Source organism: Osmerus mordax (assembly GCF_038355195.1).
Source record: "Osmerus mordax isolate fOsmMor3 chromosome 3 unlocalized genomic scaffold, fOsmMor3.pri SUPER_3_unloc_4, whole genome shotgun sequence".
NCBI classification, from domain to species: domain Eukaryota; kingdom Metazoa; phylum Chordata; class Actinopteri; order Osmeriformes; family Osmeridae; genus Osmerus; species Osmerus mordax.
In genome coordinates, this window is record NW_027120326.1 from 1 (window position 1) to 16,708 (window position 16,708).

The 16,708-nt window shown below is 46.3% G+C and overlaps 2 protein-coding genes across 2 annotated transcripts; both read left to right on the forward strand.

Annotated features, from left to right (window-relative positions):
• Window positions 1–843: 843 nt before the first annotated feature.
• Window positions 844–3,046, forward strand: LOC136938363 (myeloid-associated differentiation marker-like protein 2). Its single transcript, XM_067231654.1, has 2 exons — window positions 844–1,266; window positions 1,630–3,046. Exon 2 carries the CDS (start codon window positions 1,775–1,777, stop codon window positions 2,684–2,686), a length of 912 nt encoding a protein of 303 aa, XP_067087755.1. The 5' UTR covers window positions 844–1,266; window positions 1,630–1,774; the 3' UTR covers window positions 2,687–3,046.
• A 973-nt stretch (window positions 3,047–4,019) lies between these two features.
• On the forward strand, window positions 4,020–7,391 carry LOC136938362 (pyrroline-5-carboxylate reductase 1, mitochondrial-like). Its single transcript, XM_067231652.1, has 8 exons — window positions 4,020–4,144; window positions 4,379–4,455; window positions 4,601–4,671; window positions 4,802–4,981; window positions 5,396–5,617; window positions 5,993–6,085; window positions 6,238–6,401; window positions 6,768–7,391. The coding sequence occupies exons 2-8, from the start codon at window positions 4,389–4,391 to the stop codon at window positions 6,928–6,930; spliced, it is 960 nt and encodes a 319-aa protein (XP_067087753.1). The 5' UTR covers window positions 4,020–4,144; window positions 4,379–4,388; the 3' UTR covers window positions 6,931–7,391.
• The last annotated feature ends 9,317 nt before the right edge of the window (window positions 7,392–16,708 follow it).

The window sequence follows — 16,708 nt, forward strand, 5'->3', positions numbered from 1 at the left end:
ACAGACAAAACTCAAGCTACAATGGTAATTTACATATTTATTTTGTTATGTAAATCATATTTATAAGTGCTATTTTCACAGAGAAGTGATTCTTTGTAAATTGTAAATATATTGCAGTTTTTTTCTCTTTGTGTTGATTGCATGTCTTTGTATCAGACTTCAAAGGAAAGACCCATTACAAATATTTCAAATGATACGACTTCATGTTGTCTTGTTTTTCTTCAATCCGCTTTGACACATCCTATCACACAGGATGCAGTAATAACTAGTGCTGGAACTCAGACCACCAGGCTTGCAGCTCAAACATGCCTATCACTCTTTATCACTAGATACTAAAGGTTGACACTTATATTATTAAGCTTCAACCTTTAGTGTCTATGAATTTTACTCTATAATAACGTATCCATGGAAACTAAAGTACCTACACAGGATCTCCACCGCAATAACAAAGCATAAATCTGGCAGCCATTTTCCAGGAGCTATTTACATTTCTGTTTCTATCCATCTTGCACAGATATAAAAACTCAAGGCCGCAATGAGTCATGTATAATCATCCCTTAGGACTTGAGAGTAATTTCTGGCTCCAACGGGACTTTAGCGTTCCTCCCCTGTCATTACACAGGGGCTGAGCGCCAGTCTCTCTGGGAGAGGGCTCTGAGTCAGTCCTAGTCGCCCCGGAAACATGACTCCCCACACTGCTGCCTGCACACTCCACCCATCTGTGGAATAGAGACCCCCTATTTTTAGTCCTGGTGTGGTTCACAACCCTTGGTTCAGCACTGCAGTCATTTGAACAACTTCCCTGGCAAGCAATAGAGCACATACTATCACATAAGAGAGAGAGGGAGTGTGCGCTTGTCTTAATTAAAAGTAGAGAAAGACAGTGGAGAGAGAGAAAGAGGGGAGAAAGGGGCAGATAGAGAGAGAGAAAGAGAGAGATAGAAAGAGAGAGTGAGAGTGAGGACACGAGAACACATGAAAGTGAGATCAGAAGGTGGGAGTTTTCCCCCGACAGAGGACGGACTGAGCTGACCAGTATTGGACCTTGACAGAAAGGATTACAACCCCTATAACCCCTGTGGGCTATATTGGGTTATTGAACACTGAATGCACTGAACGGCCCAATTCACTGGACTTTATGAGGACATGAAGTGGACTTGCTTTTTCTAAAGTCATCTCTGAGTCTTTGGAAATGTATTGAAGAGGAAGATAAATACTTTTGAGAGAGCACAGCCATTTGATGCCTCTTCTATTTCAGACACAAGGGTAATGTGCCATTCAACAGGTGCATACACAGTACAGAAAAAGTAGAGAAGACAGTTAGTAACATGCTATGTTGAGAGCACAATACAGCTGACAAAATTAATACCAAACTAACACAGTTCCGATCACACACATTTGGATACCTGTAGGTAAACAAATACATTTGCTTCTTGAATGTGTTCTGGCAAATTTCTCTGCTTTAACTCCTTTTCATTCATGACAGTGTATTGCTATGTAACTGTAAAGAGAAATACACACTAAACGCAGTTAGACTGTAATTTGATCCCTCAACACGCTGCACTAATTACAAGGGGCAGGCAGGAAAACATAGAGAGAGATTTGTAATTAAGTCTTGTCTATAAAAAGGGTGAGGCGAAGAAGGGTGAGGTCTACGTTGCCAGGGGAAAGACACCCAGTGTGAGCAGAGGAGCAGAGACACCCAGCCTGGAGCAGCAGGCCTTGTCGGAAAGAATCTTCCAGAAGCTGTTGGACAGGGGACACGTGGGAGACCATGGACTCTCATGGAGGACACTTCCTCAACAAGGGAGCCGTGCTGTCTTTCCTGGGAGCTGCCCGCATGTGCCAACTGCTGCTCAGCTGCACCATCATGGCCCTGGTGGCCCACGGCGCGGGCTACAGCGCCTCCTACGGGACGTTTTGCATGTTCGTGTGGTGCTTCAGCTTCGCCGTCACCTTGGTGGTGTTCATCCTGGACGTGACGCGGCTCCACGCTTGCATGCCCATCTCCTGGGACAACTTCACCGTGGCGTTCGCCATGCTGGCCACCCTCATGTACATCACCGCCTCCGTCGTCTACCCTGTCTACTTCCTCCAGACGGAGTGCCCCACCGAGGGCTGCGAGGTGAGGAACTACGGCATTGCCGTCACCGTCTGCTCCAGTGTTTGTAGCTTCGCCTATGCGGCTGAGGTGTTCCTGACCCGGGCCAAGCCTGGCCACGTCGTGGGCTACATGGCCACCATGTCGGGCTTACTCAAGGTGGTCCAGGCCTTCGTGGCATGCATCATCTTTGGAGCCCTGGCCAATGACAGCGAATACACCCGCCACATCCCCACCCAGTACTGCGTGGTGGTGTACAGCCTGTGCTTCTCCGTCACCGTGGTGGTGGTTGCCGCGACCGTGTCGGGGAGGACCTCCGCCCTGCGTTTCCCTTTCGACCGCTTTGTGGTGATCTACACCTTCCTGGCCATGCTTCTGTACCTCAGCACCGCCTTGGTGTGGCCCATCTTCAGCTTCGACAAGAAGTACGGCACCACGGCCCGCCCGGAGGACTGCCCCCGGGGGAAGTGTGCCTGGGACAGCAAGCTGGTGGTGGCCGTGTTCACCAACGTCAACCTCATCCTTTACTTCACTGACCTGGTGTACTCCCAGAGGATCCGCTTTGTCTCCCAGTCTGCTGCCTAGCCCGAGGCTCCTCCACTGACCCTGGCCCACTGACACAGACATGCACTGGCAGACAGCTGGGCGGACACCATCCACTAACTCCTAATGAGGATGTAGTAGAAATCATGTATTCTGTGTTATCAGTGGCCGTTTGATCTGTCTTAGTGCAGTGGGTCATTTCCCATCATTGCTCAAGGTTTTCTGAAAGCCTCATCTGTACTACTGTCTTGTAGTGCAGTGCAGTGCCTTTGTACAGTTGCTGTGTTGCACATCTTAATCAGTGTTCTGAGTTTTACATGGCGTCATCATCTCATTTCATCAAAGAGAATATCAGTCAAGCTGTTAAAGGTTCACCCAGGACCGATTCCACATGGCCTCCTACTACGCCCCCCCCCCCCCCCCCCCCCCCCCCACATCCTTCAATGGCCCCCTGTAGGAGGCAGAAAACCAGGGGGACCAGAAAGGCTTAGCTAAGCATCTTGGGCCATAAGAGGAAACTGGGAGAGATGGCCACCTCAGCACCCAAGTGCATTTTCATCTCCTAGTATCAAGTATGAAATGTTCTGTCTCAGCATGTCTTAGGACAAGCTTGTGTGAGCAGAAACAGGGTTGAATACCTGGGCAGCATAAGCACATGTAAGGATTACCATAATAATGGTCCATATGAAGACTTTGATTTTCCCTGACAGAGTAAAAACATTGCCTTATGAAGGAGCCTTCACTTACTAATTGTAACGGTCATTTCAGAAGTTTGTTTGAATATAGGGCTTTCAACCTAGCCCTAGTATTTACGTAAGAGTACGAGATCAGAGATAGTAGATCGTTTTTTCACTATGATGGACATTGTTCATTACATACCTTGATCAAATCTAATGTGCATTCATAAACAATGATGGGATAAATGATGCATTTTGATCAAATATAGGTATGTAGAAGTTAATTATATATGCTACTTGAAAACTGAATGCTGTGTTATATTAGTCTATAATTAAAAGAAATGCAATGTATTAATCGTGTTTTCTATTGTGAAAGTGTCTTGAATAAATGTGGAGAGTTTACATAACTCACTCAACCTGATTTTGATTCTTCATTGGTGGAGTTTGTCCTCACAGTTTGACAGTATAATGTTAGGCTATCCTTTTCTATCATCGACCAGTAGGTGGGAGAAGTTAACCTACTTTTTCCTCCCCACGCTTAAACACTTTGCTCAAGAGCCTGATGCAACTGGTTCTTCATCTTACAGAGACTGCCCATAACAAGGAACATGGCAACAGCAATTGGCTATTCACAGCGCAAAGATCCTATTCCATTGGCTCTGATGCGTGTCACTTTAAATACGTCAGCGTTTTGCCGCATGCATGTTACGTATTGGATAGTTGTTGAGGGCGAAGCCACGTTGACACAGGGTAACTAATTTGCTGTTCTGTCTATCAAGCGTCAACTTAAGTCAACGAAACTATTTATTTACTCGTCACATCTGTAAGTAGCTAAATTATGTAAATGTCTGTATGTGCCATGCTATTTGTTTTCGTTATTAGCGCATTGAAGCATCAATATTACCAGGAAGCGATTACTATCCTGTCAGTTCATTGGAGGTTAGCTTGCTATGGTACCAGGGAACATGTTGTTTTTCTACTGGAAGAACATTTACCGTCTTTTTACAGTTTACTCCCTTATATGTACCTATTGGAATTTTCTATTCTAATTGTGCAGGTGGACTGGGATGAGTGTGGGTTTCATAGGAGCGGGCCAGTTGGCCCATGCTCTGGTTAGGGGCTTCTCAGCTGCAGGTCAGTATTCTTGCTAAAACAAACTCACACCACTATATATACTCACACCACCAAACACTATATACACATGTGAATGTATATATATGCATGTTCACCTGATTGTTCACCTCAGAGTAGTGATCTCTGCTTCTGTATTTCATGGCAGGTGTGATTGCCGGTAATAGAATCATAGCCAGCTCTCCAGACACAGACCTCCCCACAGTAGCCGGTCTGCGAGTGAGTGGTGATGGCATCCGTTTGTTTGCACTTGGTGCCTTATTCAACCCCCCTGAACAAGTGTACCTTTGGCAAAGCATACACTTGGAAGGATGTGTTCAAGTACCAAATCTTTTGCTTTATCGTGCAGAAATTGGGTGTCAATCTTACAATGAGCAACAAGGAAGTGGTGAACAAGAGTGATGTTCTCTTCCTTGCTGTCAAACCACACATCATTCCATTTGTGTTGGATGAGATTGGACCAGATATAGAAGACCGTCATCTCATTGTCTCCTGTGCAGCAGGTGTCACTATCAGCTCTATTGAGAAGGTACAGTGTTGTTAATATAGAAGTAGGCCCACCGAGTGGTCTTCCATAGGTGCAAACTGTTGGGTGGAATTCTGTCTTTGTGAAGTGTATGAAGTAAGAATTATATGATTTAATGGTATGATTTTGGACAAAGTTTTACCCTTCTTCTCCACTGTGCTGTGGTCTCACGGGGACAAGTATCAGGCTGTAACATAAAACACACTGGCTCTTGCCTGAAATTTCTCTGAATTTGCACAGATACTTGGTTAGCAGTCACTTGTTGTGTAAGATCTGAAACGGTCTGGATCTAACAATACAAAATTAGATATGAGCTAATCCTAAATTAAGTTTGCTTACAATTATTCTTGGAACTTAAATATGACCTATTATTGTTCCCTATTCTTCGCCCCCACCACCACACCCACCCCCTTGCAGAAGCTGTTCCAACACCGCCAATTTCCCAAGGTGATGCGCTGCATGACCAACACGCCCGTGGTGGTGCGCGAGGGCGCTACGGTGTACGCCACAGGCACTCACGCACAGGTGGAGGATGGGAAACTGCTGGAGCAGCTTATGTCCAGCGTGGGCTACTGCACCGAGGTGGAGGAGGACCTGATTGATGCGGTCACTGGGCTGAGTGGCAGTGGCCCTGCCTACGTGAGTGAGCTGGAATCTCTCTCTCTCTCTCTCTCTCTCTCTCTCTCTCTCTCTCTCTCTCTCTCTCTCTCTCTCTCTCTCTCTCTCTCTGTCTCTCTCTGTCTCTCTCTCTCTCTGTCTCTGTCTCTCTCTCTGTCTCTCTCTCTCTCTCTCTCTCTCTCTCTCTCTCTCTCTCTCTCTCTCTCTCTCTGTGTCTGTGTCTGTCTCTGTCTCTGTGTGACCTGAGGTTTGCCTGTGTTACATTGTTAAGTATAATCCAATGTGGACAGAACTCTAAACTCCTGCTGTTGCTTTTTACCTGTTTTCTTTTCACCGGATATGTTCTGAGGTTTTTACGTTTCTTGGTGTACATGTGTTATGGTTATGCCCCTGTAGGCGTTCACAGCCTTGGATGCTCTTGCGGATGGTGGGGTGAAGATGGGTCTACCTAGGAGACTGGCTGTAAGGCTTGGAGCTCAAGCCCTGCTGGTGAGATTCAAAACCTCTCCTCTTCTTCTATGAAAATCTCTACATTTTCCATATGTTTCAGTTCAGTTGTCATGACCAGAATTCTCCAGGTAAGAGCTACAGTGCACCCTTCTCTGTCTCTCTCTCCCCCCACCTTTTTCTTTCTCTCCTAGGGAGCAGCCAAGATGCTGTTGGACTCAGAGCAGCACCCAGGCCAGCTGAAGGATGACGTGTGTTCTCCAGGGGGTGCCACCATCCATGCGTTGCATGTCATGGAGAGTGGAGGCTTCAGAAGTCTTCTTATCAATGCTGTGGAGGCCTCCTGTATCAGAACCAGGTAAGCTGCTAGCCCCAAATAAATATTTTTGGTTGATTTGTGTATTTGTTTGTCTGTGATACTGACTCTTCACTTCCTTTTGTGGCATCAGTATTTCAGGACCATGTTAATGGATTGAGAGCTGTATACGGCAACAGTAGTGTACGACAACATATGTCATATCTGCATTTACTAAGGGAATTCAAGTCTCTGTCCCACTGTTTTTGCAGACCTGCTGTTTGGTTATTCAGACACTAGAGGGTGCTATTTGAATACATTTGTTAATTGAAAATGCAGTTCTGTCAAATTACTTCAAGGAAGACCATAGGAGATTCCAAAATGTCAATTCTCCATGGTACATGGTTTTTTTTTTCCCCCTCCTCGTAGGGAGCTTCAATTCTTGGCTGACCAGGAAAACATCTCCCCTGCTGCCATTAAGAAGACAACACTTGACAAGGTGCTGCAGCAGCCAGGGGTGTCCAGAGCAGAAGTGGGCGTCAGGGGTGGCATCAACCTGTTTAACAACAGCAGCCCCAGGAAGAAGTACTGAGCCTTATCCTGGACGAGTGAAAAGGGATTACCAACAGTGGTGAATGAAAGATGGGAAGTTACACCATTTAAAATATATACTATAGCTTCTATTGGGGTACAGTGTCACATGACATACTCCAAACATAAGTACAAACCACCTCAAAGTAGTGACCACTTGGAGCAGTTGAAGAAATAGACTTTGCAAGACCTGAGCAACAGGCCAGAATTCCATTCACTGCAGGAAAAACAACAAAGATACCCAAAATAGTATGTACCGAGTCTATGGCTCGTAAGAGTGCATTACCTCTGTCTTGCTAATGTTGTGAAAAGAACCGTTTCATTTCATTTTGATACAGTTTTGTGGGGCAAGGGTCTTGACAGGCATCATATCTGCGTTAAGCTGGAGAAATCTGTTAACTGCTGTTTTGTAATTATATAAGCATCATATAAATAAATTAATGTTTGTTACACATTTTATCCAAAAACTTGTATCGAAAAACATTTGAATTGGTTTATTTGTGTCAACGAACACAAAGCATCAGTAAGAGCTACCGTGATTGCCTGTTACCGTTCTTCATTACATTAGAAACACTGTAACATTCTGCAAATTATTGTGCATCAGACACTTTTTTTGTTGCAATGTATCCCCCTAAAATGCCTTGAGTAGATCCTTCATGAATGAAGACACGTGACCAAACATCATCTGACGTCTGGCTTCTATACAAGAGAAAGGAATCAACAAGGAGGGCACAAAACCACGCTGACCTGACTGTCATATTTCGCCAGAATATTTGTACGCTTTGTCCTACTTTTCACTTATTAGTGGACAGAAAGATCTACTCAACAACAGCTTCATAGAGCTTGGTAAGTTCAAACTCGAGATGTAACAAAATTGTGTTGTTATGCTGAGTGTGCACGCCTTTGCCTCCCAGCAGCCGAGACGAGAGCTTAGCTAGAGAGCCTGCCTAGCCTTCTCGCTCGAGCTAGCTCGAGCTAGCCTCTCAGGTTTCTAGCCATGCTGTCAGAGGCAAACTCTCCATGCTCATACCAGGTCATACTCGCTCGTTTAAAGTCTTTGCACTCCTCACGTTACTTTCATGCTTCAGATACTTAACGACATGCTTATTAACCGGTCAAAATTCTATTTTCGGAAGTCCGAAATTGTTGAGGTAAAAAAGCTTAGCTTGCCGTTATGACAGCAAGCAGCTGAGTATGGGGATTCCCTTGTTTGCTTGTTTCGTGGGCGGGAGACAGCGAGTGTCACACGAACGGGCGGCGGTGTCAAGTGTTGTGACAGGTTGAGAATAGTCGAGAAAATGTGTGGAAGGACAAACAGCGATATGGCAGTCCTCCTCACTGCTTCTTGGCGTCTCGTAGTTTGCCAACTCATGCACATACGGTAGCTAGCTACGAGCTGTTAAAACCTGCTGCTTCATCATAACTGTGCGTAAAGGGGCAAGCGCAAGCCAAGCAGCGGATTCCAGAGCGAGATCAGGTTGGTGACATTTAGCGAGGATGTAGGCTAAAACAGATGAATAAGTATGACTCCGTGTGTCGATTTAAATCATGCATTGGTTTGTGTGCATAATATGTAAGAATTCGTTTGGTGAGGGAGACAGTTGTATGGCATTGGTAATCGTGTCGATGGTTGCATGGTTGCAGTAGCGTATTGGTTCACCTGAAGTGAAATAATTAATCCATTGGCTAAATTGCAGCCAGCAGTCTTATCAAGCCGCTGTCATTGTTTTCGTGTCGATAATTTAGCTTTATGCCCCTTGTTCTAAATAACTATCATTAGCCTTAAATGTGCTGTGGAGATTTTTATATCATGCTGATTCATCACAACGTTGTATTTGGACGTTTAAGAATCCACCCGAAACATGGCACCACCGGACAAAGGTCTGTTCGGTGGATAAGGATCGATGATGTTTATCAGACAATTGTCGTCATCGTTGACACATAGTGAAATGGTGTTGATATAAAGTACACTTTGTACATGAATTTATGAGCAAACTGGCGCTGACTGTACATAATACAAAATGCCTGCATATAATTGCCAATTTATTTCAGTGGTGTCATTATGATATAAATTAACTACTGCGCTATCACTGTATTAACCTAGAGTCTGAATCCTCGTATGTCATAATGTCAAAATATTGCAAAAGGTGCATAATAGGCAATGCGTAGTGTAATAGGCAGATTGTATTATGTAGCCTAATAATTCATATGGTAAATTTATTATTTAACTAGGTCACAGACACATAGAAATGATAGGTTGTGTGAGAGAAGTTGGTAAGAGCAACACTCATGCTGCACGTAAGTGAGTGCTTGAAGTCCTTTTTAGGTGAAGAGCATTTTCGCCCAGTAACTAATGTTGCATGTGATGTAAATGACCAAGATCTCAGCTTTGTGAATCATTTGATTGTCTAGCTTCCAAAGGAGTCCTTTTTATAGGAAGCTATGAAGGGCTGCAAGGGGCTCAAAGAAAGCATTTTGATTCATAGTCACTGAAGTCACCTTGGAAACTGTGGAATGAATGGGCAAGGGTATCTGGTCTTGAGTGTGTGTTTGAAGTTACCATCTCTTGCTCCGATATTCATTCTTTTTTCATCACCCTTCGTCAGTGCTAGCGAACTGTATTGAAGGGTATTTGACAGACAGACAAGCAACCAAGCAGGCAGGCTGGAAGACGGGCAAAAAGACGAGAAAATCAGACAGGCAGGCAGGCGAGCAGAGAGGGAGGGAGGCAGGCAGGCAGGCAGGCAGACGGATGGAACCTCAGACAGACAGGCAGACAGACAGACTGACAGACAGACCAGCTCCACATCAGAAACCCAGCCTTGCAATAAACCCCATAATGCCTGTCTCTTTCCCCCTTCCACAGCAGGTAACAAGAACAGATGAGGGCCCAGTGAAGTGGCGCAGCGGGGTTCAGCGCTGGGGACGGTGATAGGGAAGTGGTGGAGCGGTGGAGATCCGCTCCCAAGATTTATGGCCACTCACACAGAGGTGGGCAAGATAAGACGAGCCTGGATACAGTAGAGGTGAACTTGGCGTGTTGCAAGCCCCCATTGGCAGTTGTCAGGATTGGGCAGCCAGTGGGGGGGAGGAAAGGGAAGGAGAAGCAGAGAGGCTGGTTGATGAAACACTGGGCAAGACTACACAGCACACTAGAATACAGCCATTAACACATCAGTATGGCCGGCACAGTTTGCTCTCTCTGAGTTATTATAAGCGCCTATTCAGGGGAATTAAACGCCCGTAGGAACACAAGCGTGGGGTTTGTCCACAAAAGTGCTGCTCGAGCTGCGTGGGGAAACGGGAAAAGCCTGAAGGAGAGGGAGGAAAAGATCAGTGGCGGTCTTTTTTTTGTTTCATATTGGGAGGGGATGTTGGTGATGAAACTCCTTGCAAGTGCAGCTCCTCAGATTGTGGTTGCTGAGTATTGCGATATGCCCCCCCACCCCACCCCTTTCCCCACTTCAGAAACCGAATGCTTTCATCCAGACAGAAAAACTTTGGGAATGTTTCTTGAACCCCAGTTGTTTGCTAATGGTGTCGTGCTCGCTCTCTCCTTCACATAACTGTAGAGGGAAAAACAGACAAAACTTGGCTTGTGCAAAGTGGCAGTTAACTGGCTGTGACATGCTGTTGAATGAGACGGCAATCATGTTAGCTTACAGGTCTAATACACCGCAATGCTAATAAGAATCATGTTCAACTTGGACTTCTATAGGCAACATCTCACTTGATTCAGTAGGTGTCATTAACAAGAAGATACGGCCCAACAGGAAATGTCTTTTCTATGTTTTTTGGGCTTGCCTAGATATGTTGTAGGTGATTATGTTGTCAATCATCCAAGTATGCTGACAACTAGTCATTTAATTATCCGCTTCTTTTCAGATAACCTGTGTCTCTTAACTAGGGATAGAAATGTGAATGTGCGCATGTTGTGGTTCTAAGGTCAACAGTATGCTATAGCCTCCTGAATCTTAGCCACACAATTACACCCACTGTGGTGCACCAGTAGCGTAGTAGTTCATGGATATTGTGCCCGTGTGTGGGTTGGATGCAACCCTAACTTCCTCTGCCAGAGCTCAGCTGATGCATCAACAGAGCTGTTCCCTTTTAATCAAGTGCTCCAGGCAGATAGAGAGTGGGAAGACCCTTAAAGTCTCCTATCCCAACACCATGTGGAGTATCGAAAAATTGATAGTTTGTAACGAGAGAGAAACCTTTGGGAGGAAAACAAATATATTCCAGAGCAATCTTTATGGTTAAAGGGTAGTCAAATTCAGCTCATCAGGTGCAGTTTGGAACTCTGTTTGTGGGATTGTGTGCTACTTGAACATGAACTTGAACATGTTGCTCTTTCCCTGACTCCGTCCATGTCGTGTTTCACTTCTTGCCTTGGACTCTGGAATCAAGCGTGTTCAATCTGAGTTTGTTCTCGTGCGGTATGCAGCAGCAGACAGAGAGAGAGCTGTCCCCTATGTTACAGGGGTAGTCCTCCATCCATTGGGATGTGGCAGCCAGCCCATAGCTAGGCCCAGGGCCTGTGCTATATCATCAGAAAAGGCTCCTCTAGGGGATTATCCTTCGTAAAGGTGGCAATCCCATTTTGGCATTGTTTCTGCCCATGTTTAGAAACGTGTCCCGATCACCTCCAGCTCTAACGAGTGAAGGTGTTCGGCTTAGTGCATTTCCGCTACTGATGGCACATCGTGCTGTCCCTCTGATAGCAGCTGAATGATTTCCTCACTCTCTTTTTGTCACTCTTATTTCACGCTCTGAATACCTAGTAGTTAATAGCTTTCTCTACTCTGACTATCTCTCTCTCTCTCTCTCTCTCTCTCTCTCTCTCTCTCTCTCTCTCTCTCTCTCTCTCTCTCTCGCCCTCTCTCTCTCTCTCTCTCTCTCTCTCTCTCTCTCTCTCTCTCTCTCGCCCTCTCTCTCTCTCGCCCTGCCTACTCTATAGTACATGAATTGATGCCTGCCTCCCAGCAACTCTTACTGAGCTATCAGAGCAGGCTGATTTTTAATTTGCAGTTAAATGGCGCCCGACACATGCAGCTTGTTTGATAATTGACTTCACTCAGCTGAAGGGAGGGATGATTAGATCTGAATATCTTTTTTTTGCCTGGACGGGAAGGGAGGGAGGGCGGCAAGGAGGGATCTAGGGGGAGATAGTGAATGTGGTGGCTCCCATCAGCCGTAAAATCTCTAAAGAGGCTATTACAAGTGTGTGGGAAACTGTTGATCCTGTCCTGTAGTTAGAACGGGTCCATTTGAGCTTTTTGCGGGCAGGATGTCCACATGTTAATGAACAACGTACTAACCACACAGTTAACCACACAGTTTCCCATAATGGAGACAATGGACTAAGTAAGTAGATATCAAATGCCATGAGCTCACTGTATTCTTACCCTGCTTATCCAAATTAAGAGTTCTACAGCAATGCAGCTGAACAACATGCAAATATCTCGTATGTTGCAGGCTTAAGATTAAGGTTCATGACATGGAGGCATACAAAAATTTTTTTACGTATGTTAACAGCTTCTTGTTCCTCTCTGCAATGTGGAAGCCAGAGGGCACAGAGGGAGATGTGTTTGCCAGAGAACGCCGCAGAGATCAGTTGGAAAACAATGTTAAGATTGTAATTACTGCTCCAAATCCTCTGTCTGCTGTGTTGTTGCTCAATCAGCATCCAGGCAGGTCCAAACTGGTTTTAGTTAGGAGATGATCTCTGGAAGAAACTAAACCAGCCATGTAAGGGTGCTAGTCTAGCCTAGCGCTGCACAGTGTTCTCCCACAGGACATGATGATGAGCTATGATATTTGTTTAGCCAGCTGAATGTTTACCCCCCCCCCCAGAGCTCCACTGCTGATGCTGTGAGGTCTTTCATCAGCATGCATGGCCACAGCCCGGGTCGTTCTCTTCATTAGGAACCTGCCGATGCTAGGCGCAGGGATGCATCCTTTCAGGAATCACCAATGACAAGTTATTTGGGTGATGTGTGTGTGTGGGCGCGCATGTGTGTCCCCTTGTCGGAGCAGAGCCTGTGCCTGTGTTTAGCCCTCGCCTAGTTTAGTATTCAGAGAGCAGGCGCCACTGTAATCTGGAGCCCCAAGCTGGTTACAGTTTTTTTTTTTTTTTGTGTGTGTGGGGGGGGGGGGGGGTTTGCTCTTATGTTCCTGATAATCTTGTTACACTGCTGTCAAGTAGAGCTGCCCCCCCACCCCCCCCCACCCCCAGAACAGCCCCGCGTGCCCCCCCCCCGTTCACCCAGCCCACCATTTTAACACATCAGATGATGGAGGAGCTTTGGATGTATCCTTGAAGAATTACCTCCTGAGCATCTCAGTTATAGGGCCCTCCCTTCCTCCCTTCGCCACCCTGAACTGTGAGTGACAGTCATACATATTCATCAGAGGGGCATGGTGTGTGGGAGAGAGAGAGAGAGCGTAGGGAAGCAGGGAAGCCATACATCCCTAGAACAAAGGCTGCTCCCCCAATTCAGTTCAGCTAGCGGAGCTCAGCCCTGGTGGACTCCTGGAGAGAGGCCGCCTGCAGAGGAAGGACACCTTTGTAGGCATGACAAAGGCTCAAGCCAAGTCCCATCCTGTTGCATCAGCATTTTATCTTCTTGGATGTATTTATTTATCTCCTCAGCCCTCACCCCAGCCCTCCAGGTTTGAGATTTTACTGTAGGTTTAGCGCAGGTGAACACACAGATGGCAGTGTTTGAAGGTTGGGCGGCTTTCTCTCGTGGTGTTAGTTCAACTTCACAACTTCCTAATTGGTGCCTTGATCCTGGTCCTTGCTGAGATCAGGGCTTTTTTTCCCCAACACACTCTTCTCAGGCTCCTCCAAATGTGTTGAGAGTGCATTTTTCACAAGGCTGTTTCTCCCCCTCACACCACATACACACACACACACACACACACACACACACACACACACACACACACACACACACACACACACACACACACACACACACACAACATCTCTCTTTCTTTCTTTTTCTCTCTTGCTCTCTCTCTTGCTCTCTCTCTTGCTCTCTCTCTTGCTCTCTCTCTTGCTCTCTCTCTTGCTCTCTCTTGCTCTCTCTCTCTCTCTCTCTCTCTCTCTCTCTCTCTCTCTCTCTCTCTCTCTCTCTCTCTCTCTCTCTCTCTCTTGCTCTCTCTTGCTCTCTCTCTCGCTCTCTCTACTGGGTGACCACACTCAGCTCTTTCTATTTCCTGTGGGTGTGATGTCTCTCCTCCACAAGCAATCAGCCCTGATTTGTCAGCGTTCTTCCAGGCAATTCATAAAAATTCAGCGTGCGCCTACAAAAGACGTGCGTGTGTGACTCGCCCTCCCCCTTAACACACACACACACGCCTGTCTCCTGAGCCACCACTTTGCCTCCTGCTCCCCTTCACTTGGCACACACAAAAGAGGTGAAATCGTTTATGGGAGGTTACACATTTGTGAGCGGCGCGAAATGTTTGTGTCCGCTGTCCTCTGCCGTGAATGTTAAGAGGGTGAACTTGTCAGAGGCAAGGTCGTCTGGTGTGTTTCGCAAGGCTGCGCTGTGCAGTTGTTAGTCTAACCTTCCATGACTTGGTGTATTTCCTCTTGTGAGTCGGATAAACTGGAGCTTGACGTCTTCCTCCGTGTTACGGTTTCTGGTGTCTGTACTGGTGTGTGTGTGTGTGTGTGTGTGACGTGTCGTGTGATGTGTTACACCCCGATTGTGGAGTCGAGCAGCTGTGCACTGGCCCTCGTATCTGTAGTACTGCCTTGCTCTGCTCTCTCTTCCTGTCTCTCTCCCTCTTATTCTCTTGGCAGTGGACGGCATTGGCAATAGGCCACTTCATCTCTCTCTCGCTCTCTCTCTCTCTCTCGCCAGTGGGTTGCCTATGCTGATGGCTGCCTGGCCTTGCCTGGATGATGCCCACAGTATCATATGGTGACCTGCTCTGGCACTGAGCAGAGCAGGTCAGGTCAGGCCAGGCCAGGCTAGAGTGTATTTTCCACAATGCTCTTGTGTGACCACTCAGCTGTTTGTGGTCCTGGGATGGGATGCCTAGCTATTTACTGTATGTTAAACACAAATCCTAACAAAAATCCTTCCAAACCTATTCGGCATGCCGTTTTTGAACAGTGTATGCTTAAAGCTTGTGAAAATGATGCATGCATTTTGGGTGTTGGGGAGTAGATTTTTTTTTTTTTCCAAACACATTGTTTTTGTCTCTTGTCACTTAACAGAGTACTTTCCATGCTATTTAAATCCATTATCTGGTCCATCATCATACAGGCCAATGAGGCCATTATTCCATTAGCGCTCCTGGCTGTGGTAGGGCTATGAAAATGCTTACTGGAAGTGAGTCAGAACCAACCAGAAATTGTGGGTAGGTGTTTTACTATCTGTTATTTATAGCCAGAACTGGAAGGCAATATCAAAGTGAAGAAGTGCCTCCACTGAATATGAAATGTGGTCTTACTAGATAGCCTGGTGTCTTCTGGCAATGGAGAAATGCTGTTCTACTATGGTGAGGTGGGAGCGTGGGTGGGAGGGGCGCATGGGGGGTGGGGGGGGGGGGGCAGGCAACATAAAGGAAAAGCATCCAGGATGCTTGTCACAGTCTGACCCTGTGTTGTTTCCCCTGCCTGTGTGATAGTGTCGTATTCAGGTCAGTTTTAACAAGCTTCTGTCTCTCTCGGTTTGGCTCAGGTGAGACGTCCACCTGTAGTCTCCCCTCTTGTTGCCATGGTGATGGCCCGGCCGTCTCGGCGGCTCATCAGAAGCTGTAGCCCCACCCATCTTCTTACACTTCCATATACAGCAGCTGGCCATGCGCCCCCACACATGCAGATACCATACTGGCATGCGTGACAGTTATTTTTTTCTGGATCCATCCCCCCCCCCCCCCCCCCCCTCCTCCTCCACACACACACACACACACACCGTACTGTGCAAATCAGCTTAGCCAGGCAATGTGTTAGCTGGGTTGGGCAAGCTGTGGTGGGAGGCTGTGTTGCTGACGCTGCTATTACTGTGTGTGTCTGTGTGTCTGTGTGTGTGTGTGTGTGTGTAAGCACGTGTGTGACTTCACGCACAACACTGTGTGTACGTGTGGAGAAAGGCACTTGGCGCCACCCGTGCAGAGCCAGTAGTCAGCGACTACATGAGCGACTATATGAGCAGCCAGGGGCTGGGTCAGGCCTGCAGGGAGGCAGCAGAGCACACTGGCCCCCTCAGCAGATAGACCCAGTCACATATGATGGGCACCTCACCACTGACATGGCAGAATGGCATTGACGCTTAGACTTTTCTTTTTTTTCCTATTTCAAGTGCAATTTCATCAAAGTGTCAATGCACCATGACAGGATCTAGTGTTGATTCCCATTGGTTAGGCTTAACACCTTGGATTATTATCTGAAGCCTGTGATTGGATTTCTTATTGAGCTTTTCTGTCTGTAATCACTCTAATGGAGGTTGGAGAGAGCTGCCTGGAGAGAGTGGTGCAGGTCACTGGGAAAATAGTGAGAGTAATATAAAGATCACATGAAAAAGAAGAAAGCATTGATGTGTTAGTATATCGTATGGCCATGTAATCAATAATCTTAAAATAAACATTGCTTTGAATGTATTGAATTGAATGTATTCTTACGGGTGCTATACAAGTTATCATCATAAAATATTTTCTCTGTGTTTGAATCCACAAGTTTTTTTGACATTTCTACAGTTCTTTCCGTTGAACCATTTCCTCTTTGGTGGTTGTGTGTGGAGACTTGAATTAAAGGA